Source organism: Perissodus microlepis, chromosome 8 (assembly GCF_051167445.1).
Source record: "Perissodus microlepis isolate ML-2025 ecotype Zambia chromosome 8, ASM5116744v1, whole genome shotgun sequence".
NCBI lineage: Eukaryota > Metazoa > Chordata > Actinopteri > Cichliformes > Cichlidae > Perissodus > Perissodus microlepis.
This window is the reverse complement of record NC_140468.1, coordinates 10,622,615-10,645,646: the sequence shown is the minus strand read 5'-3', so window position 1 is coordinate 10,645,646 and position 23,032 is coordinate 10,622,615. Positions and strand designations below refer to the sequence as shown.

The window sequence follows — 23,032 nt, the reverse complement described above, 5'->3', positions numbered from 1 at the left end:
CCATTTGAACCCCTGGAACAGGTTGAGTTAAAGTTTCTGTCCTTGAAGACGGCTCTATTAATTGCTTTAGCTTCTGCTAAACGTGTGGGAGAGATCCACGCTCTCTCAGTGCATCAGTCATGCATTCGGTTCTCCTCGGATAATACGAGGGTCAGTATGCGGCTCAACCCTGCCTTTGTCCCGAAGGTTGTCGGCACATGTTCCCCTATAGAACTGCCGGCCTTTTGCCCACCGCCTTTCTCCTCAGAGGAGCAACAGCGGCTGCATACCTTGTGTCCAGTCCGTGCTCTACGCATTTACATGGACCAAACCCAGAGTGTCAGACAAAGTGACCAGCTGTTCGTGTCCTGGGCTAAGCCACATATGGGAAGGCCTGTGTCTAAACAGCGCCTCTCCCATTGGATAGTGGGAGCAATTGCCCTGGCCTATACTAGCAGGGGCCTTCAGCCCCCTGCTGGCTTACGTGCGCATTCCACTAGAGGTCTGGCAACCTCATGGGCTCTCTTTAGGGGATTTTCTATTCAGGAGGTGTGTGCAGCTGCATGCTGAACCTCACCTCATACATTTGCTAAGTTTTACAGGTTAGATGTGACAGCACCTAACCTAGCACATTCAGTCCTCAGTGCAGGTTCTTCCCGGGTGGGGGCCTCTCCCCTGTGAAGTGCTGTTGGGGACAGTTGTCTTCTTAACAGGCATGTCTGGCAATCTGGGAGTCAGTATTTCTCCCATAGTGAGACACGAAACGAATGCTATGAAAGAGAACTTAAGGTTATGTATGTAACCCCGGTTCTCTGAGTAGCATGAGTGAGTGTCTCACCAGACCGCCCTCCTTGCTATGGAAGCGAGGAAGAGGTAGGCTTGTTTTGAATGACGTCTGACGCTATGTCAGCCTATTATATAGGGAGGCACTGGCCCCTCCTGACATGGGCGTCACCTAGCCAGCCTGTAAGGGCTGGCGTAATGGTATTTGAGCTTCTGATGAGGTCACGCAGGAGGCGTTCCCATAGTGAGACACTCACTCATGCTACTCAGAGAACCGGGGTTATATACATAACCTTAAGATTATTTACGGATGAGAAGTAAAAAAGAGCCGCCAGGTGCTAAAAAATAAACCTTAGACTCAAACGTTAGAACAAAGAGTTCAATTCCCCAGCTACTCAAAACAATTAACCTCTTTGGCAATATCTCCGGTTATAAAATTAATGAATCCAAATCGGCCATCCTCTTCTTTAATCATTCTGAAAGAACTAAACCACCTATTCAAACAACGTTTCAAGTTGCCAGAGACAGTCTTACATATCGAGGTATAAAAATCACTCCAAAAATTAACGATTTGGTACATGCAAATTACTCTCCTACTATCAACTCTGTTGTTGACTTAATCAATAGATGGTCTATGCTGCCAATCTCGTTGATTGGACGTGTAAATATTCTCAAAATGAACGTCCTTCCAAAATTTCTATATCTCTTCCAAGTCATTCCTCTCAGCCCTCCAGTTGACTTCTTCACAAAGGCAAAAACAATATTCATTAAATTCATTTGGAATAACAGACGAGCCAGACTGCGCCTTTCGCTACTATATCTTCCGTATGACAGGGGAGGTCTTTGTGTCCCAAACCTCAAATGGTACTACTGGGCTGCCCAGCTCTCTGCGGCCTCATGCTGGTTTTCAACAACAACCTTACCCTGGGTAAATTTAGAAAGGACAAGTACTACCCCCTTACCGCTCAGCACTTACCTGTACTCTGCAAAGTATAAAGATCTGATGAAAGATACATCAAACCTCTTTGTTAAAAATACCATTCGTGTGTGGTTCGACGCACTCAAGTTTAAAAATGAAACGCCAGCACTATCCCAATTCTCACCTATCTAGGGCAATAGGGCCTTTAAACCCGGTTGGAAAGATTTGGGCTTTAAAATGTGGTCCGACAGAGGCCTGTGCAAAGTTGCAGACCTATTTGACAAGGACACCCTACTATGTTTCAATGGCTTGACACAGAAATTTGGCATTCCAACCAAACATTTTTTCAAATTTCTTCAAATCAGAAGCTTCATTTTAAAAACCCAAAAATCCCTAACATTGCCCACTCTAAACTCATTAGAGGACATAGCAATAAACCATCAGCTGAAGAAGGGTTTAATATCCCGTTTCTACAGTAACCTCAGAGATGGCTCTCAAGCATCCTCAGAAAAAGAAAGACTTGCATGGTGTCAAGACTTAAAGTGTAGAATAACTACAGAGGAATGGCAAAAAGCTTGCTTGAAAGCCCAAACACAATCTATAAACACCCAATTTAAACTAATCCAGTACAAATGGTTAATGAGAACATATATCACCCCAACATTATTAAACAAATTTGACCCCCAAAACTCCGGACATATGTGTTAAATGTGGGGAAAAAGGCACACTGATGCACTGCCTGTGGGAATGCTCAGAAATCCAAAAGTTTTGGAAAGAAGTTTTAGAAGTAATTGCACATATTACAAGTGTCAAATTGAATCTATGTCCTAAACTATGCATTCTAGGAATTTTCCCCGCTGAAATCCAGCTGAGCAAAGTTAACCAAAAAAACCACAATCTTCTGCCTGTTACAGGCGAAATATAGCATAGCCAAATCATGGAGATCCATTAGTAGACCACACTCGAGAACTTGGTTATCGACACTGTCAAAATCCCTTGCTTTGGAGAAACTTACGTCTATGATAAAGGGTAAACATGCTTCCTTTTAAAAAAATGTGGGGAAATTTTTTGTTATTTTTGGAAAGTGAGGAAATGATCGATAGTGAACAGAAATGATTCTATCCATTTAACCTGTATGGGAGAAGTAGTGTTACAGTTGTTAAAGAGAACCTGGGGAGCCTGCGAGTGCTGGACTGCTAAATAGAAGGACAGGAGAAGGGATGTGAAATTAAATGGACTGGAACTGAAGAGGACGCAGCTTATCATTGCAACCGCTAGTTTGGATGCCTCTCTAACTAACTTGACACCCTTGGTCTAAACTTCAGCCCGAAGCCCTGGAACAATGCACTTAAACCTAATGTCTCACTATGTTATACCGTTTTTTTTTTTCTGGAGCACTATCTGTTAATCTTTTTGGGGTTTTTTGGGGTTTTTTGGGGTTTTTTTTTTTGTTTTTTTTTGTTTTTTTTTTTTTGGGGGGGGGGTGTTTTGGTTTGTTTTATTTTATTTTTATTTATATATGTATATGTGTATATATATGTATATGTGTGTATATATGTGTATATATGAAAAAACAAACAAACGTTAGAACAGGCTTTTCCCCGCAGCACGCCGTGAAATAAATACTCACAAAGAAAACGGCGGCCTTTACAACTTATGTCTAAAAATGTATAGTTTCATGCATCGGTTAAAACACTCGACTCCAGCTACATGACGCGCAGCTGGAAACACTTCCTGCAAGACGAGCTGCCTGAGATTCACAGAATTTACAGAAAAAGTTTTTGTGATTTATATCGTTATCGGACGATAGAATTCTTATATCGGGATATGAGATTGTGGTCATATCGCACAGCCCTATCGTTTTCTGTCCACTTCTTGCACCTGTCCACAGGGATTTTTTTCCTTTTTTGTAAGGACCAAATTGCTAACCTTGTGTTTGGGAAATTTGTAAACTGACGTGAACGTGATGGCGGCGTCTTGGAAAAACATGCTAAGACCTAAATCTCATTAAATGCAAATAGTGGACTTTTTCTTGCACAGTCTCCTTACCCGCCGTTACTATTTTCTGGGTGAAAGCTATGCATTGTGTTGACAGCTTTTTTTCCCTTTTGTCTTTTTCCAGTGGACCTACTTGGCCTGCTGAAGTGGCGCTCCAACACCAGCCTTCTGCAGCAGAATCTACGTCAGCTAATGAAGGTGGAGGGTGGCGAGGTTGTGAAGGTCAGAGGCCCAAAATTACCGCTCGGTTGAGTTAAACCGCTTTCAGTCAAAGCTTAAGTAAACATAAATAAATGTGTCTCACTTTCTTTTGCAATGTTCATCGCCTTGCAAATGTACCTAATTCCTTTGCTTTGACAGAGATTGGCACAAATGGACAAAAAACAGATCTTAACAGCTGTTCACATAAACATGCAGTCACAAACAATGCATACTCTTCCTGAAAGCTACAGCTTCCTGGCAGCAATTTCACAAATGATGTCGCTGCCTGTCATAAGGAATTGGCTGCCACTTTTTTTGCTTTTGTTTTAATGGCTTTAGCAAGGAGGGAGTGCATAGTACCCCACACGGTCTACAGACAGGGAGGAGATGACCTGCTGTCAGAGATTTAGGCAGGGCTTTTAAGTGCTCAGCATGGGGCAGATGAATAATCATTATTTAGAGAAAGTTTTGCACGGGCAGGTTGGGTGCCTGGCAGCTTGGAGCCTATCTAAAGAAGTCCTTCACCCAGACAGTTTTGATCAGGCCAGATAGATGTCTACCACAGCTGGACTAGTTCATTAAACCACAGGAGTGTGATTATTATTACCACCGCATTAGCACTCAATTGCTTCAAAGCGCTTCAAGGCTGTCGGTGGGCAATTAGATAGCATTTTCATCTTGGCATTTAAAAGACTATTTATCAAAAGAGTATACATTATTTATTCATCATTTCATTTTTCCCCATTGTAGTTAACATAAAGCACTAAATATGTTCATAACACATTTTTTAAAAATGTTTCCTGTTCTGTTTTTTATTTCCCATCTCCCTAATGTGACACCGTTTGAGCGAAAAGGTCACTGCGCCGTGTCCTTCACGCGGTCCAGCCTTTGTGAGACCGAATTGCACTTTAAATGCAGCATAGCGTACAATGTGTTGGTTTCTCGTTGAGAAGATGATGAATCTCATCCATTCTGAGATGACAGACCAAGCGCAGTAGAGAGTGATGGCTCTGTTCCCGACACTTTTACATCTGTTTTTACATTGCTGCAGAATTGGCTGAGTAAATGGAGCATGTTTCCCCAGAGAGGAAGGGTGTATATAGTTAGTGTTCCTCGAGGTGCAGCTGACAGGGAAATGATCACTCTCTTCATAGAACTATTTTGGTGTATGTTAACAGCTGTAAAGGGTGCGTAATGGGTAGCATGGAACCGTCACAGCAGGAGTTCACGTGCCACTTTTGTTGCGCCATTCAAATGATAGAGGCGTATTTAGGGCCGGGGTGATAAACATATTTTTGTTGTGTATTTCTCTATTTTTATTTATCAGTTTGCTTTGAATCATTATAGGATAATGTCTATATAAAAACCTAAAAATGCTATTGCAGTTTTCCCTAATGCTACACAAAAGTTAAAAATCTCCCAAAGACTCACAATCGGTTTAGCTGTTGTCATTCCTTTAAACGCCGGATGAATTAGTTTGTCCTAATGTTAGTTATCACTTTAATGACACAAACTGAATGTGCATGCCAGAGGAAAGAAATCATGATCAGCTTGACTCGGTTTATTTGACAGAACCGTGTGGACTTTGTGGTTTCGCTGTGAGATCAGGACTTAGCATATGCATGTTTTACTTTTTATTTTTTGAATGACACGCCTCATTGTTGGCCTGCCATAACATGCCGTGCATCTGTCATTCTAGTTTCTGCAAGACACTCTGGATGCTCTCTTCAACATCATGATGGAAAACTCTGACAGTGACACTTTTGATACTCTGGTGTTTGATGCCTTGGTAAGGAAGAATCTCGCTGTAACGGCAGCGCATAATTTATAATAGAGTTCCCTGTCAGCGCCAATAAACATTTGGACATGTTTGGAGCTCAGAAGCAAATATAATAACTTGTGAAATACTTCATGTATTAAAATGTTTTTTGACAGGCATCCCTGCTCTGTTTGGTACCCTAATTTGTATGCAGCTACCTGTTTTCTGCCCTTAAAAATGAACAAACCAATTTTTGGTTGCTTTTTTGGCTATATTGTTTTAGTTCTAAAATGTTTTTATTCCATTGCTGTACGTTAACATTGAACTCCACACATTGCCACTCATGTTCGATAGCTGCTGCATTGATTTGCATGAATTCTTTGTGCCTGTGAAGCATTTTTATTGAACATGCTCACATGCTTATTGCAATACATAGTATGAAAAAGACTTTACATTGAGGGGAAAAAAGGTTATGATTATTAACCTTGTCCTCTCATGGGCTGCAGATAATGGGATTCAAAGTATTAGCCTGAAACTTGTCTAGCATGCAGTTCAAAAGAGCAGTTTTTGTCATTCACAGAAAGCTGGTAGTAATTGTTTTTTGTTGAGTTCCTAGATTATCTGCAGAGCAGAGAATTGAAAGAAAATGGCTTTCTGCCCAAATGCAACCTTGCTTAATTTCCCAATCTGTTTTGATATATTGAGCAAGACGGGTAGTTTTGGGGGGCTCTGAATTATTAAGTTAGGCTTTCCTGGTGCGTTTAATTTACTTTTTAATAACTATGTCTTTATTGTTTGATAGGTGTTCATTATTGGGCTTATAGCCGACAGAAAGTTCCAGCACTTTAATCCGGTTCTGGAGACCTACATTCGAAAGCATTTCAGTGCTACACTGGCATACACGTGAGTTTAATTTCTTTACAGAAACATTTATAAACATGCGTGTTCCACTTTATGATTAGCGCATTATCTACACTCTGTGTTTCTATTTGCAGGAAGCTGACAAAAGTTCTGAAAAACTATGTGGACAATGCAGATAAGCTGACAGAACAGCTGCTGAAGGCCATGAAAGCTCTGGAATACATCTTCAAGTTCATCGTCCGATCCAGAGTCCTCTTTAACCAGTACGTGTGGTATTTTTTTTGCAAAGTGTAACATTGCATCATAATGCATGCAGTTTTGTTATAAAGCTACTGTGAAGAGTATTTTCAGTGTAACTGTGCTCAAGTATGAGTCTGATAAGCTGCCTTATCAAAGTGCAAGCAAGCTTTTGAACTTTTTAAGATGGTCTTTCTAAGTTTATAGTTTTTTCTCTTTAATTGCTGCTGTTCCTTTAAATAATTTCTTGGCTTCAGTCGTCTTTTATAAAAGATCAATGCGTTTTGTAACACCGAGTTCTCTGCAGCACACCTCAGCTCCGGTGTAATAAAGTTGAAACAAGTAAAAGCGAATGGTCTTTGAATGAGGTCATTTCTATGGATGTATTTATAATAGGCTGTGGGGACGTTAAATGAATGATAATATTCGAGAGTCGTGAAATGAAGCTTGTTGGTGGCTGAAGGCCTGATGTATGATCCTGGACTAATTAAGTGTGCAGAGTTTGATTGGTTTTCTGTCCAATGTCTAGAGGACACTCTGTCCTTTACCTCACAGAACACAGCCCTGCCATTCTTTTCTACGTTCCAGTTTGTGCCAAGTGGCTTCTTTCGTAGATATCTGAGAGAGAAAAAAAGAAAACTCAAGCTTTATGGTGGTCCCACTTTGTGTTAGCTCTTGTCGGAGTGGTTTCTTTGGTTGGTTGCCAGCATCAAACTCCGTCAAGCCATCATTTTAAATTCTTATGAACTATAAAGTTAGGTTTGATGGAGCCTAACAAGAAGGTGCCAAGGTTACATCAGCAGATGTTTAGCTTTTCACTGTGGGTCAGTGAAGAACTTTTATGAAAGTGCAGAAGAACACCTTAATTGTAGATTTGTCCCCACCTCATTCAATTCGACTGTTATAGCTTTCCAGGGCTCACTGAGCTCCTTAGTGTTGCAGGTGAGCAGCGGCTTTAAGTAATTGTTGTTGCGGGAACTCTGAGACGGATGCCTCTAATCCCACGATTTCTGTAAGCCCTCAACAGTGGCTATCCTGTACCATGTAATACAACCATTCCCTTGAGATATTGTAACCACACAAAACCCACGTCTGTGAAGAAGGCCAGTAATATCTGATGGAGTGGGAATTTAAACACTTTACCTCCATTTCACCTTGCACAGTTTTAGTTTCTCTTGCAAGTTTTGATTTTATTTCTCTAAAACTGAGCGGTTGCAACGCTAAATTATTTGAAGCCACTGCTGCTGCTCGGCTCATTTCCACTTAATGACCAGTTTTGTTAAGATTTACGGTCTCTGTGAGCGCTAAGGATTTTCATCTTTGAGGGATTATGTGTTATTTCTTTCTGTGTGTTCCCATACACTTGGAAAAATGGGGGGAAAGCGTTTCCTGTCGCTGTAGTGTGATCATTGGCGTTTGGTTGCTACAGTCTGTGGGCAGCATTTGTTCCACATAACCAAGCTAGCGGAAGGAACATTAGTAATTTGAGTTGGAGAAAATATGAGAACGTAAAGCCACTGAACCCTAATATTTGCTTGACATTTGCTTTCTGTTCCTTGTATAGTGTTCTGGGAAAGTCATTAGCATAGATCATTAATTTTTCTGATTTTTGTTTCCGCATGACAGCAGGCAGGTGCTTCGGGGTCTTGTCATGTTGTTTTAAATGCTAATCTGGCTGGCAGCAAGAGTGATGTCTCTGGTTCTGATCCAAGAATATTTGCATTGATAAAACAGGGCCTTTCTGCCGGCTGCTTTTAATGATTTAACAGGGAAGCATCAAACCCTTGTCATTTCCAGTGCAGGTGGGGCTGTTTACACAGGGATGAAACGCACAACAGCCTTGTGATCATCTGCCAGTGTAATTCTCTACTTCATCTCCTCCCAGGCTCTATGAGAACAAAGGAGAGGCTGACTTCATGGAGTCCTTGAGGAATCTTTTCACATCCTTTAATGATATGATGAACAGTAATTCAGAGAACACTGGCATGGTGAAGGTAGGCTGATTACCACTCAAGTCCAACTGCATACTGTTGCTCAACTTCACTGCCAAGAATCATCTGCTGCACTGTGAATAGTAAATAAATCTGATGTGATTAGCTTGGGATGACAGATTCTGTAATTGGAGATTAATGTGCCTTGTTAGATTTAAACTATGACAGCAGTTTATTAGATATTAATGCTAACATTCCTTCAGATCATTGCTGCTTACTGTGTTCTGTGCACTGTTTGTTTTCCACGTGTCTCTGTGCAGATTTTTCTTTTTATGTGAACTTGTTAGAGCTGAGAATCAAGAATATGAAAGATAATCTAGCCACTTAAAGTAGTAGTTATAGTAATTAATGATTTGATATGCTGTGAGAAACTGGGACGATACAGAGGAATTAAGGAAGTATTCATTCAGCATAGTATAATTCAAAGTCAATTAAACTTTAGAGATATCAGTGGTGCTAGTTTAGCTCACTGGTGCCTGCAAAGCTGATGCAGCAGCCTGGGTTCAAGTCTAACCTTTGCAGCTCGTCTTCCCTGACTCACTTTCTCTGCTTTCCATATCTAATCATCACTGTGCTATCAAACAAAGGTAAATGAAAACACGCACTTCAGGGATGTCAGTCTGTCCAGATAGAAAGAATAAACCATTGTGAATTCATTTCAGTTGTTTTGGTCCAAATAGCTGCACGGTCTCACCATAGACCATTGCTATCTCTTTGTCCTTCCTGACTGGTTTTCTCTAGTTTTGCTTTTTCTTTGTCATTGTTGATAGTATGAGATAGTACCTGCAGCCTACACAGGTTGCAAATGTAGGCCACCTCCTCCAGAATGGCACATCCACGCGTGCTGTTGCAAAAAGGTTTGCTGTCTCTCCCAGGACAGTCACAAGACAGTAGAGGTGATACCAGGAAACAGGCTGTTACAAGAGGAGAGCTGGGCAGAGCTGTAGAAGGGCCTTAATCCAGCAGCAGGACCGGTATCTGCTCTTTTTTGAAAGCAGGAGCAGATGGTTCACTGCAAGGGCCCTACAAATTGACATCCTGCAGTCTGGTCATGTGCATGTTTCTGAACAGACTGCTAGACTCATCTGCATCCTTTAGTGGGTCCAGCACCAATGCAGCTCAACTGCCATTTGCCAGAGAACACCAAAACCAGCAGGTCTGTCGCTGCCACACTGTCAGACCTTATGTAGTTCAGGATAATGTGTCCAGAATGCACAGGCAGCCCCTTGATGACAAAGGCGTTAATGCCATGGACATTGCCAGTGCCACAGGCTATCCAGGAGCTCAGGGATGCCCAGATCCACCATCACCTTTAAGAGCATTCCCAAATGTTGTTGGGAGCCAATACCAGCGCTTGTGGGTCATTCATGTTACTGAGCCACATGCGGATATATCAGCTTGTGATTGCAGTGTACCCCTCAGCCTGATGGGGTATTGTCGTCACCCTGCCGGCTGGGCGAGCAGGTGACATGGACACCCAAGTTTGTGAATGCAATAACTCGAGAACGAAGCAACGTAGGAGCTTCAAAATCTCCAACAGGTTCAAATCTCAGTGGCCTGGACTTTCAAGGTCAAGGTTAAAGTTTTCCAAAACTCTTGTGAATGCGATACATCGAGAAGGAAGTCACCTAGGATTTTGAAATTGATGCAGAGTCAGAAAAATAAAGCGCTTTTAAATAGACAAAAATGCTTGTATGAATGTGTGTGTGAAAAGCACTCTGTAGCAGTCCATTTACTTGTTTTATCACACCAATAATTCAGGTTTTAGCTGAGCTGGCTTTTCAGGATTGAAACAGAGGATTTCAGACAGGGTTTGAAAAGAGGTCAGAGGTCAAAAAGAAACATAACTAAAAATGTATTTATTTTTAATACTCAAAGCTTTAAAGCCATTCTACATTTCAGATTTCCTAAATAAAATCACAAGACTGTACACGGGCATAATACAGGCACGTTTCAAAGCAGAAACAGTCGAGGTATCAAATGGGTTATTTGCTCGACTATTTTTGGTTCCCACTAAGATATAATTCATGACATAATCCACTGGAAAGTCACAAGTTCACATTTGTAACTTTCTGAAAAGATTAAATAAACAGGATATTGTTAATGCGCTTTAGAGGTTCTATCTTTAGTCACACTATCTGTTATCCACCTGTTTCCTGTCTAAGCTACGATGACTAACTGCATGCTAGCTGTGGCCTCATACAGCAGTTAATTTATAGACATGGTATGAATCATCTGAGTGCTTTTTTGTTTGTTTATTTTGTTTGGTTTTTTTGGTGGGGGGTTCTCAGCAACATGTAAATAAAAACGTTGTGTTTTTTCCTTTTGGTTGGTCAGATATTTCCTGATTTTAGAATCAGAATCATAACCGAGATTGTATTTATTCCAAATCCCTAGGAATTTGAAATATGCAGCAATGTTTGGCTTAAGTTTCCATCTTCAGAACATTATCTGACTTGTCTTGAAAGTAATTATTGGAATCAATTATGAAAAGATAATAAAAAGGATAAATGTATATATTGCACGAACTATAGAAAAACTCTTAACTCGTGGAAGAAGGTTTAGGGTGTATTACACAATGAAGTTATTGAGGATAACAACTTGGCTTTTCTTGCATCTGTACTTTTATGTGTGTTTGTTCCATGTTAATTTCTGTTGTTTGTCTATACCTTTTTGTGTGTGTTTGTGTTTTTCCTTTTCCTATATTTCACTCTGACCTTGACTGTCCTGATGCTTGGGTCTTCTCTGGCCTTCTGCTCTTTAGCTGCTCCTTAAGGTATTTATTTCACTCTCTTTCTCCTTCTACCTTTAAACACTCTTTTTTTCCCCCATATTTACTTGCTTCTGACCTCAAACTCGGCGACCCCAGATTAGAAACAGATACACAAGGATGTTTGTTTATTTGTGTAGATACTCTAAAAGACCCGCACACAGACTCGTGCACACTTGTGCGCACCCATGGCTATGCTTTTAGAGATAACATAATCGCAGGGTACATGCACCTTGGCACACCTACAGTATATCCATGCGCACACTCAACCATATGAGGAGCTCAGGAGTCAATTAGGAGTCAGTTGCTGTGTAATTGGGTGAGATATTAGCTTTACTGTCAGTAAATTAAAAACTGATCTTGAGGAACGGCCATGAAACCGAGGAACTCTGGTTTCTTCCCAAATCCACCCCCCGTGAAAGCACTGTGACAGGTGGAAGCTAATTAGTAGTCCCATTATGCCTTTCTGGAAAAAAAAAATTGGAGTACTGATGAACATCTGGACAGACCAGCACACATGCAGCTTAAAATCTAATAAATACACAGACATTCTCTCTCTTGCGTTTGCCGTCAAACACCACTGAAATCTGCCTAATTCTTTCTCCCTGCAGAGAGAGGTGAATGTGAAATATAGAATACTTAATAAGATGAGATCGTATTAAGATGACAGCAGGAGTTTGTTTGGAAGTCATGATTATATCCCTGGAAAAAAAATCATTCTGAATCCTACTTTGCAGTTAGTCTCTGCTGTTCAAAAATGTGTCCTTCACAAAATCCAATATTTAGAAATCATTTACTAAAGTCAGTATTTGCTCTCTTGCCAACCTCATTTTAATATTGCTAATTATTCCTCCACATGTTTTCAGGAATAAACCATGAACAATTTAGAAAAAACCCAATGGATTGTAATATCCAATGTGCTACACCTGCAACCCAATTGCGATGAGAGACAATGGCTGAAATGCACCAATGCAGTATAAAGACACAACCCACCCTGGCTGAAGTTTAGCAGCAGTCAGTTAGAGAAGAAGTTGTTGTTTTGGCTAAGCATAGCAGTTATGTTACTAGCCTTTGCATGCATGTGCTTGATGACTTACTGACACTATTGATGGACAAATTTAGATCCTATTTTTGTTAATTTACCATAAAGTAAAACATGGTTATGGCTAGGTCCATATGTTTTTGGGCAATGATGCCATTTTGAAATGTTATGCCACCACACTGGATTTAAGGTCAACAGTCAAAATTGAAAATTGATTGATCATAGCCATTTTTATACTTCTCCATTTTCAGAAGCTCAAACCCAATGTATTTCAATATGACTGCCTGAGGTCTAGAACCCATGGGCATCACCTAGTCCTCTTTTTAACACTGTACCAGAGTTTTGATTTGGCTATTCCTAAAGTTCCTGCAACTTCTCTGTCAGGTTTATTTAGGATTTTTAACCTCTTCCATTTTCTTCACCATTTCTTCTAGTCGTATATTGAAGGTTGTGTTACTAAGTCAACTCTAAATCCTTTGTCTTAATTTGCTGGTTTTGGCTTGAAATAAATCAGAAACATCCATCCTCGCTCGTCCATGAAACTGTTTATCAGTCAATTGTCTAATTAATTTCTAACCTCCAATCTCTGTAATGTATATGGCAGAAAATGTGCACGTGTGTGTGCGCATTCATGAGAGAGAAAGCGATTTCAATTGGTATTGGTAGGTTGTTGCAAATATTAAATAATGACACATTAAAACTCTTGATTATTGACTCCTCTAGTGGCTCACTGAGGGCATGCTATATGCATTAAGATGTGAAATGATTTTGTCACATTTTTTCTTTTTGTTCCTCTCGTAAAGGGTGCTGCACTGAAATACATTCCCACTATCGTCAATGATGTCAAGCTGGTCTTTGATCCCAAGGAACTAAGGTAATTTCATGTTTTGTTACATATTCCTAAGCTTTAATGTCATTAAGTGACACCAACAGCTATCTAAGAGACTTAAACATTAATACAAGTGAACATGCCATTATAACAGATCACACAGTTCTCTGTGAACTTCAAGATTCCTATGTGGGAGTTCTGTAATAAAGGATCATACAGAGTACTAGAGCAGAGCAGAAAAATGCTTAAATCCGTTGCCGTTGCAAAGAAACAAAAAGAGTCATTTGCTTAAGTTTGATTGCTTTTGTTAAAATTTCACGTGCAGATTATGTTAAGACAGGCTATTGGAATATTGTGCTTTTTCAAAAGCACAGTTTATTTATTTTATCTGCCTCTCCACCTTAAGCTGCTTTTATTCAAAATCTCAACATTCACTTGCTGTGCTCTGATGGTTGCTGCTTAAAGAAGTTCAGGTTGCCTTGGAAACTCTCCACTCAAATGTCTATTTAAGTTTATGTTGTCTACTGCGCATGTCGCCAGCTGTAGCTTAATACTGTTTTATATAAAATACAAACATGCTCATGGATTAAATAATTAATTCATGTTCATGTTTGACCAAACAGAACATTTGACTTTAGAATATGATCATATGTTGTAAACTACTACTAATATTATAACCCTCTAACACAGAGTTGCATTAAAAAGATGGCCACACTGACAAAAGTCAGTCAGTTACTTGTAACTAAGCTAAGTCTTAATAAATCTCAGTAAAGACTGAAGTAGCGTTTTCCTAATTCACTTACAACCACTATAATCAAAAGCAGATTGATTCCATCTGTAGCAGTTTAAATGCAAAGGTGTTGACAAGGAGAGCATCTGAAAAGACCCCAAGCACAGAACTATAAACTATAGTTAAAGCTTTCCTAAGTTTATGATCTCAAATCATATTGAATGCAACAATAACCAGTGGATGATGTCACTGTGGCTGTGATGTCCATCTATCCATACAGCCTATGCACAGAAAAGAGCTGACATGAGTAAAAACAAGTAATACGCTGGTGGACAAAAAGGAGCCGGAAGGGAGGTGGGTTGCAAAGTGGCATGCAAAGGTAGCAGCAATTGTGAGCCAACTAAAGCAATTTAAATAATGTACTGTAATGTAAATCTGTATATGTGATTTGCCATAAACTCATAACAGGAACTGAGAATAGCTAGTCTGCCAGGATTGTGGATTAGACTTAAAAGGAGCTGCAAATAACGTAATTTTAATAATTTTAACTAAATTTATGTACTTTTAAGTAATGTGTCATTTTATGGTAATTTTGTGGAAAAATAAACAATATTTCCTCATCTTACATCATAAATACGCTGTACTTTTCAAAGCTTTTTCTGCAAAAAAAAATAAGCAGAAAATACTGCAGTACTTAAAATTGATTACAAACTATGTAAAATTAAATAAATTAAATCTCATTTCCTATAAAATACTCAGAAGTTGGGCACTAATTAAATTTACTTATCCATTACTTAGATTTTTATACAGTTACGTACATTCAAGTCCTGCAACGCAAGACTCGGTACACTCAGATCCATAATATGGCCTGCAACCAGAAAAGTAATTATGATGTAAAATGAGGAAATACTGTTATGCACCATGTAAAATTACTTACACAATACTTACATTTACTTATTTATTTACTCATATTTTATACTTACACATTTACTTATAATTTTTCTTTGTTTCCTTTAAAAACCTGGCTTGCTATACACTTTTTCCAGTGTACCTACCTTAAAGTATGTGTAGGTAATTTGTAGTTCGTCACCTCGTCAGGCATGCGGGCGGATGGGTGGCATTGAAGTTTGTGGTTGTGATAACCCGAGAAAGAGGCGACGTAGGATCTTCAATTTGATACCACACGGGTATCTCCTAAAAATCTCAGATGAGTTTGAATCTGAAAAACTTGTCAATTTCATACAAGACATTACACGGTTATTACTTGAATATTACTTTGTTATTAACTGGTAATAACTTGCTATTGCCATATTATTACCCCACTATTTCCACATTTGTTACTGAGCTTTAATAGTGCAAAAATCTTTAAAGTTGGAAGACAGTTGTTCAGCATATTCAGTCCGTTTATTATGCTTATTATGTTCAAAAAGTCTCATCTAATCTAGGAACCATATACTATTCACTATTCACACATTAGTTGTAGAGAGTTTGCACTACAGTGCCCCTTTTTTTGTAGATTCATTAAACTTTGTATTTGACAAGAAGTCCTGGTTTTATTTTTTTCACCCACCAAAAAAATAACACGAGACAGGACAGCGAGCAGCGTTAGATGCTTTGTTATCATTTCGGTGGTTCAAAAGGCAACGCCATGAGAGAAGCTTTTGATATTAACTTTAATCCTGAAAGCTGTGGTCCTTATGAAACATAATGCCATAAATCACAGGCTTGGCTCATCTTCCTGTCTGAGCAAAGGTGGCATCAGCTGCTCTTGTTGTTAGCACAAACCTGGCTGAGTGGCTGTGCTGGAGGCAACTAAATTAAAGCCCTGGGGGTTAGGGGGTGGGAGGGTGGGGGTTATTTCATCGACTTCCAAAACCTTGCCTCTCGTCCTTGAGGCATAGCTTGCCAGCATAATGAGCATTAGGCCTCTTCATTTATGGGGGAAAAACATTATGCATGTTTTGTATCTGAGCTCAAATGTGGATTTTGATTAATAAATGTGTTATTTGTAATGAAAACCTTTTTATGATTTATGTATCTTTTCATTTTCTTTTTTCATTTGTGTGGTTTTTTGTTTTTGCAGTGCAGTTAGGTTATACTAATGACTTTATAAATTTTTAGTTCAGTAGAGTTCATTTGTATTCAAGCGTCTTAAATATCAGAAGACATTCAGAATAATGGCAATGTGAGTCATAGGAACAAACTCAAAGGTCTACACGCACCCACAAATGCATTTTCACGTCTTTAGACTTATTAGACGCTTCGCAGAACATATGCGGGCATACTGTGATTAGGTTTTTAAGAAACGTCGTCATCCATTTCACTAAAATCCACTGATGAAGCTATTCTGTGGCGCTGAAAGCTTCAAAGCATTTCTAGGACTTGCTTTTGTTCAGTATGTTTAAGAGAAATGGTTATACGCAATACCGCATGATATAATGAAACCTTTAAACAAAGTAGAAAATGTTTCAGCAAAACAGAAGTGCCGTACCCAAATAAGAAAGTTCCTGTATCCAAACTCACCCAAGAAACTCAGTTATCTAAATCTTGTTTACTGTGTTCAATGCAAAAGAAATAAAAACCTAGTTAATGCAACATTACATGCCGTTTAACAGCTACAAGCCAAGCTAGAGAAAACAAATAGACGATCTTAATCAGTTGGACTGTTTTTTGTTTTGTTTTTTAATTTATATTGTCCTCTTTGTGTCTCCATAGCAAGCTGTTTACAGAGTTCATCCTTAAAGTCCCTGTGGGTCGCCTGGTAAAACAGAAGCTGGACTGCCTGATTGACATCGTACACAGCGATCTCTTCAATCATCACGGTGAGAGCGCGCACATACAAAAACTGTACCCATAGTTCCTCAGTGAATTCACTCATGGTTCGGTAATTTAGGCAATCACACACACCACCTGCCTCCCCAAGGCAGCCTTGTGTGGGCTCATAGTAAAGGGTCTCTGGTAGAGTAGAGTAGAAATTGTTCTTGTTTTCTGCAACAAGTTAAGCTTGAGTCACCTAGATGTGACTGGAACTGAAGGTCAGGGTTCCCATCTTCATAGAGTGTCATGGCCTTATTTCTGTTTTATTGTTTAGTCAGTTTTCAGTCTTGTTTCCTGTCTTTGTCTTTTCCCTACGACACAGTCATGTATCTACACCAAAAGTTTAATGATACCCTTGAGCACCATACTATTGTTTATTTTGGTCATTTTGTAGTAATGTCACATGTGAAGGGCACAGTGTAGAGGTGGCTAATTAGAAACATGCTTATCTCCAGACAGGCTAGCCTGTGGCATCCCAGAGACGAGGCTCAACCATAGAGATGCTCCAGAGCCAAGAGTTTTGCTAGAGGCACCATGCGTTCTGGGGTTATTTTTGGCTTGGTCTTGATTTAGAGACAAACATTCTCACGTACTGACCTGTGATTTCAACTAAAGATAAAATCCCTGTCTCAATAAAGCAGTAGTAATTGAATTTAGTTGGCAGAGAGCGACCACAGGAAGTAAAAAATAGTTAGCCACCAATCATTAGATTAATTTAGCCACTGTGTTAGTACACAATGCTTTCCTACTACTATCTTGTTGTTTTTTTGAAGCCAGAAGTGATCGTATTTTCAGGAGGGGGTAGCAAGTTTTGATAGTAAGCTGCATCTGTAGATTGTGTAGATAATTAATTGCTATTAAATACTAAGAAAAATACAAATGAAATACAGCATTTCACTGATCAAAACAATGAGCTGCTGAGCAATTGAATGAGCTACTACTCAGATAAAAGCATTCAAATGCTAAAATAAAAGGCACCACAGGAGGTTTTGTGGCGTTTTGGTGACTGAAGCTCAGGGGACAGCTGGCGGCTTAATAACATTTAAAACCCACAAGACCTTGGCTGTTCCAGGGTATAAAGATGCTTATATTTGTTGTAAAGTTGGGTATTTTGACATAGCAGTCTATAAAGACTGACTCATTTTTGGAGACGGCTTCAAGCAGCAATTGGAGTATCTGCAGCTACGTGTTTCTTTACCTTTACCATCTCTGTAGGTTGCTGCTTTTACACACTTATAGTGCAGAAGTCTATGTGCGCTTGTCTGCCGCTGTTCAATTCAGCATGGCCGTACAGGAAACGATGATGAGGGGACACTTTGTGTGGGATGTAGCAGGAAGTTGTGTTTTTTCCTAGTCATTAATATCTGATATTGAGCATAATGCAGTGTAAATGTCACTGCTTTCAGCTTAATGATCTGCTCCTTACATACTTTACAAACATAAAATTGTCTCTGTGTCAGTAAGTAACTATTGAAGGCCAGTGCTCAGTGCATGGTCCTCTGGTCATTACTATTGATCTGTTGGTATAATTATGGACAGCCAAGCCCCCCCGATGTTTGCGAATGGACTGCTGATCAGCGGGAAGAGTTGTTGCTATAATGTAGATAAGGATCATCCCGCTGCTTTAAAAGCATGTGTGCTGCTCGATTCTAACAACAGTTCCTGCACTGGTGCTTTGAACATCTGTAGTAGGCTCTGAGGTGCTAGCTGGTTTCAAGCTGTGCAAAAGCACTCACAGAGAGGGCTTAGTTGCCAGGAAGATTTGTCCTTTCCATCAGTATGCGACAAGCAGTCGAATTAGCCAGACAGTTTTTAAGGTGGTGTAGTAAGCTGTAATAAGTGCCTATTCCCAGGTGGTCCATAAAAGGTTCTCTTGCCAACTAAACCCAAAATGAAATGTACTGGAATGCTTGGAGTAAATCAAGGCTCAGTGAGATGCATCTTACCTTTCTTAACATTTTCTATCAGTGCAATCTGAATGCGTTCACGCATGAAAATACTTTATTTCCTGCAGGCTGCACAGGCATTAACATATTAACTATTTTTGCTGAAAAGCGTGTCTTAAATTAGTTCATTTTAGCTCCCAGTGGGCTTAATTCAGTTCAAAATGACAACTTTAGAGAATAAAGAGGACATCTCTTTCTCCAAGGGTTTTATATATATGTCTGAAATTGAAATTCTCTGTGTGAAATGGAATTGGTATGGGTATACAAATCTTTGCTTCGAATGAGAACTGCATTAATTTAGAAAGTTTTTCATTCATTCTTTTTTTTTTTTTTTTGTAAGTTTTGGAGGCAAATGTGTCACCTTCAGTGCTGACGATGTAAAAGGAGTGTGTGAGATGGGTGCATAAATTGCTTTGAAATTGGCTCATTGTAAGAGAACAAATATGTCAGCTGCTCTCTTGCTCGCTGTTAAAGAGGGAAATTACTGTAGCGTCTAAAATCTGTTTGTGTTGGAAGTTTGAGGAAAACACTCATGGCCTAGCTTGATATAATCCACTCAGTCCACTTAAAGCACTTAAAGATTTTAAGCAGATACATAAAAAAATCTAGACAATAGATATAGGCCTCATCAGAAATGGTCTCAGTGGTAGGGTGGATGTCGAGGAGCCATTTTTAAGAAGAAATCATTGTTAACAGGTCCGATGGAGTGATGCGTGTCACATTTCTGGTTCAAATTGTTGTCAGTGTGTACAGAGGCGTGCAGAAGAGAGACAGAACAATAGCCTATAGTCATTTGGAAAGCACGGTGGAGGCTCCGTCATGGTTTGGGCATGGGGAGCTTCAATTCACAAAATTATAAATGCAGAAAAGAACCATCAGATTTTGATCTATAACACAGTAACATCTGGACACCGTCTCATTGGCAGTGCCTTTATTTTTCAGTGTGATAATTATCCCAAACATATTGCCAAAGAAGTAAATGCATACTTGAATAGATCTTTGTGCAGAACAAAAGTGAGCCAAACTCCAAAGAACAAGAATTGGAGAACTATTCCTGAACACTACTTAAGGAAATTGCAAGAAAGCTAAGCTAAGAGAGTTCATTTCAATAAATTGCTTCACCTAATTCCTATTTTCCAGTAAAATTATAAAGAGATGAAGGGTGACTCGAGACTTTTGGAAAGTATTATACTACTAAACTGTATCTAAATGAATTGCATCAGTGCATCACTTCTTTTCCTGTATTTGGAGCACTATTTAGTTTAAATACTATTATCAAAGAGGAGCTCCAGCTTAATTATTTTTTACATTAGAATCATTAAAAGCCATTCAAAGTTTGTTGGTAAGGTTGTAATTGATGCACTAATCAGACCCTGTAAAATTAAAAATTACATTTTTGATTCTCCAGGAGGATTTATTTGTTACACTGCTAGTTATGCATAGTGCATTCATTACCCATTAATTAAAAAAACAGCATCATTATGCTTTCTGTGTGGGTCTGTGGCTTACAGCTAATTTCAGTATTACCAAAAACAAACCGCTTGTGAAGACACGCTCGCTTCTGTCAAAGGTGGCTTTGGTGTTTTTCATGCATGTCGTGCTGTATTGACAGCAATTTTGTTGTTTGGCTTCATGAAATCATCACATACTACCCAATTAGGCACGCACTACATTTAGTAAAGGAGGTCAGAAAATGCTAAAGATTGTTCACTTTCTGTGGGTATTATTCATAAAGAGATCACAGTAGTTCATGCTATTCATTAGGTTACGTGCAGCATTGATGGAAATTTTTATGTGTGTTTTGATGTGCGGCGAAGTAACAAGTTTATTTTCTTCCAGCTTAATGGCTTATTAAAGTTATCTGTGAAGCAAAGAGATTGTATTGATTCTGAAATAAAATCCATTGCTTGGTGGCCATTTAGAGCAGCAGCATCTCTCCATCTTGAAGTCATAAAGATTTTTATTTGAAGAACACAATTGTTGCCTGATTCTACAACCGTTCTGGGGACAATTTCACTTGGTGTACTCATTGTAGGAAATATGTCTTTTTTCAGTACTGTCTCATAGGGATTACCAGTTTACATTTCTACTTGCTATATGTTGTAGCAGACAGACAGCTACAGTAGGATTGCTTTCTACTTCATAAGTCTGTTAAATATTTACCTTTTGAATTGATTAATTGGCCCTGATTCTTTTAATTACTACCAGAATAACTCCAGTGTTTGTCCCTTGACTTTAAATGTGATCCCCACACATCCATACACAAACTCACAATGAAACCAATGAGGTTCAATTAAAAATGTGATAAATCTGCAGCAGACTGCCTCGGGTTTACCTTCCAGCAGTAGAATGGATGTCAGCTCATCACTTCTGTCCCCTGTGTCCAAATTGACAACAAAATTCTCCATCGTGTTCGTAAGGAAATTCACCTTTTGATCTCCATCTTAAAATTAAATATTTTGACAGATTTAAAAAGGAAAGTTATGGTTTTCAGCTGCTCTTAATTGCTGTGTTACTATTAAATTAGTGCAAACAAGCAGAAAATAATTTTTTTGTCACATAAAACTTTGCCTGTTACGTGAAACTCCAAAGATTTACATTGACACCATCATTCAATGCCTCTTTCATTAGCTCACCCAGCCATTGGTCAGATGGGCTTATACCATTGAGATGTGTCTGTCAACCTTCCGTCCACAATTCACAAGAGTCGCCCCAGAATTGAAGCTGTTTTCTGCATAATTTTTTCACATTATTGTTTAGGACTTTTGGCCATTGTTCTTTGCAATGTTGCTTGAGTTCATTGAGTTTTGCAGGCCCACCACAGCATTTCACAGGGGTTGAAGTCAGCACTTTGAAAAAGAAAAGAATCACTGTGCTGCAATGGCCCAGTCAGACATTCTGTTGTGCTTTGCATTATTGTTCTGTTACATGAACCAATTTTGGCCAAGTTTTACCTGTCAGACAGATTGCCTCACATTTGACTTTGGAAGGCAGCAGAGTTTTTGGCCGACTGATTGGAAGACATTGTGGTACACACACCTGAATGGTTCTGACCAGCAAACTGTGGTTACACAGCTAATCAAGTGCATTTTATTAGTACTGTATGACTGTTACACTTACCTTCTTAATTCCCGTGGAAGCAGTATTGGAGTACTTTTTCACGACTGCACATCTTTCTGGTTTAAATCTTTATGGACCAGTTTAGCCAGTTTATCCATATTTTTAGGTTTACTATTGTAATCTAAGGGGTGGTTTAATAAGACGTTAATAAGATAAGACGTTTCATGGCTGACTAGTCTTGCAAAATGATTATGGCTGCAACTGGCTTTTGTTTTGATAGTGTTGCTGTCAAGTACTTCCTGTTTCCAAGTATCTAAAAATGTATTTGAACTACAAAAAAAACCCTTTGAATTTAGTGTAAGTCTCAGGGTGACCCTGCGACAAGTACAGCTTTCTTTTTTAGAACAATAAAAGGGATTAAAAGTGCAACAGGTCAAATAGGAGCATAGCTATTCTTTGGGATTTTGGGAGCTTTTTTCCCCCCACAGTTGTTTAATTAAAAAAATGTATGTTGTTTTAATTTACTCCTCGGAGATGTGGGAAAGTCATTAATAAGCTACATGTTTCTGCATCGAGTGTGTCAAGAACATATGCTGTACCGCTTCGTGCGATCTATCATCTGCTCCATGTGTTGAGTGTCATCACGGATGTGTGTATTTATCGGCGTCCCTGCAGATTGCCGCGAGATCCTGCTGCCACTGATGACGGACCAGCTGAAGTTCCACCTGGAGAAGCGGGAGGACTTGAAGGCTTGCTGCCAGCTGCTTAGTGACATCCTGGAGGTGCTTTACAGAAAAGATGTGGTGAGTAATTCAACTCTGGAGCTTTACATATTTTTATTTCCCTCTCTAAACAGTAGCGTCAAAGATGACTGCCTGTAGGAATACCTCCATAAAGAAAAAAACAACAACCTATTTTGACTGTGGTTATTGTACTTAATAACTGTTTATTAGTATGCTGTTCTCAGTTTGTTTTATTGCCCTGCATGCTCTGAAAGGAGCACGTTTTACGACAGTATTAATTTACTAACATGTAGAGGTGGCTGTGCTCAGTAATTCATTTCTATGGGTTGCTAGAGGCCATTCAACACTGAATTTTATCCAATAGCAT

The 23,032-nt window shown here is 39.3% G+C and overlaps 1 protein-coding gene across 2 annotated transcripts in view; it reads left to right on the top strand.

The window, feature by feature from the left end:
- dock1 (dedicator of cytokinesis 1) overlaps nt 1-23,032 on the top strand; it is a 213,875-nt gene that overhangs the window by 62,987 nt on the left and 127,856 nt on the right. For both annotated transcript variants that reach the window (XM_084937450.1, XM_084937451.1), the window contains exons 19-26: nt 3,804-3,901; nt 5,580-5,669; nt 6,442-6,542; nt 6,635-6,763; nt 8,623-8,731; nt 13,344-13,414; nt 16,815-16,921; nt 22,598-22,725. In XM_084937450.1, coding sequence (XP_084793576.1) covers nt 3,804-3,901; nt 5,580-5,669; nt 6,442-6,542; nt 6,635-6,763; nt 8,623-8,731; nt 13,344-13,414; nt 16,815-16,921; nt 22,598-22,725 — 833 coding nt within the window. The remainder of the gene's footprint in view (nt 1-3,803; nt 3,902-5,579; nt 5,670-6,441; nt 6,543-6,634; nt 6,764-8,622; nt 8,732-13,343; nt 13,415-16,814; nt 16,922-22,597; nt 22,726-23,032) is intronic.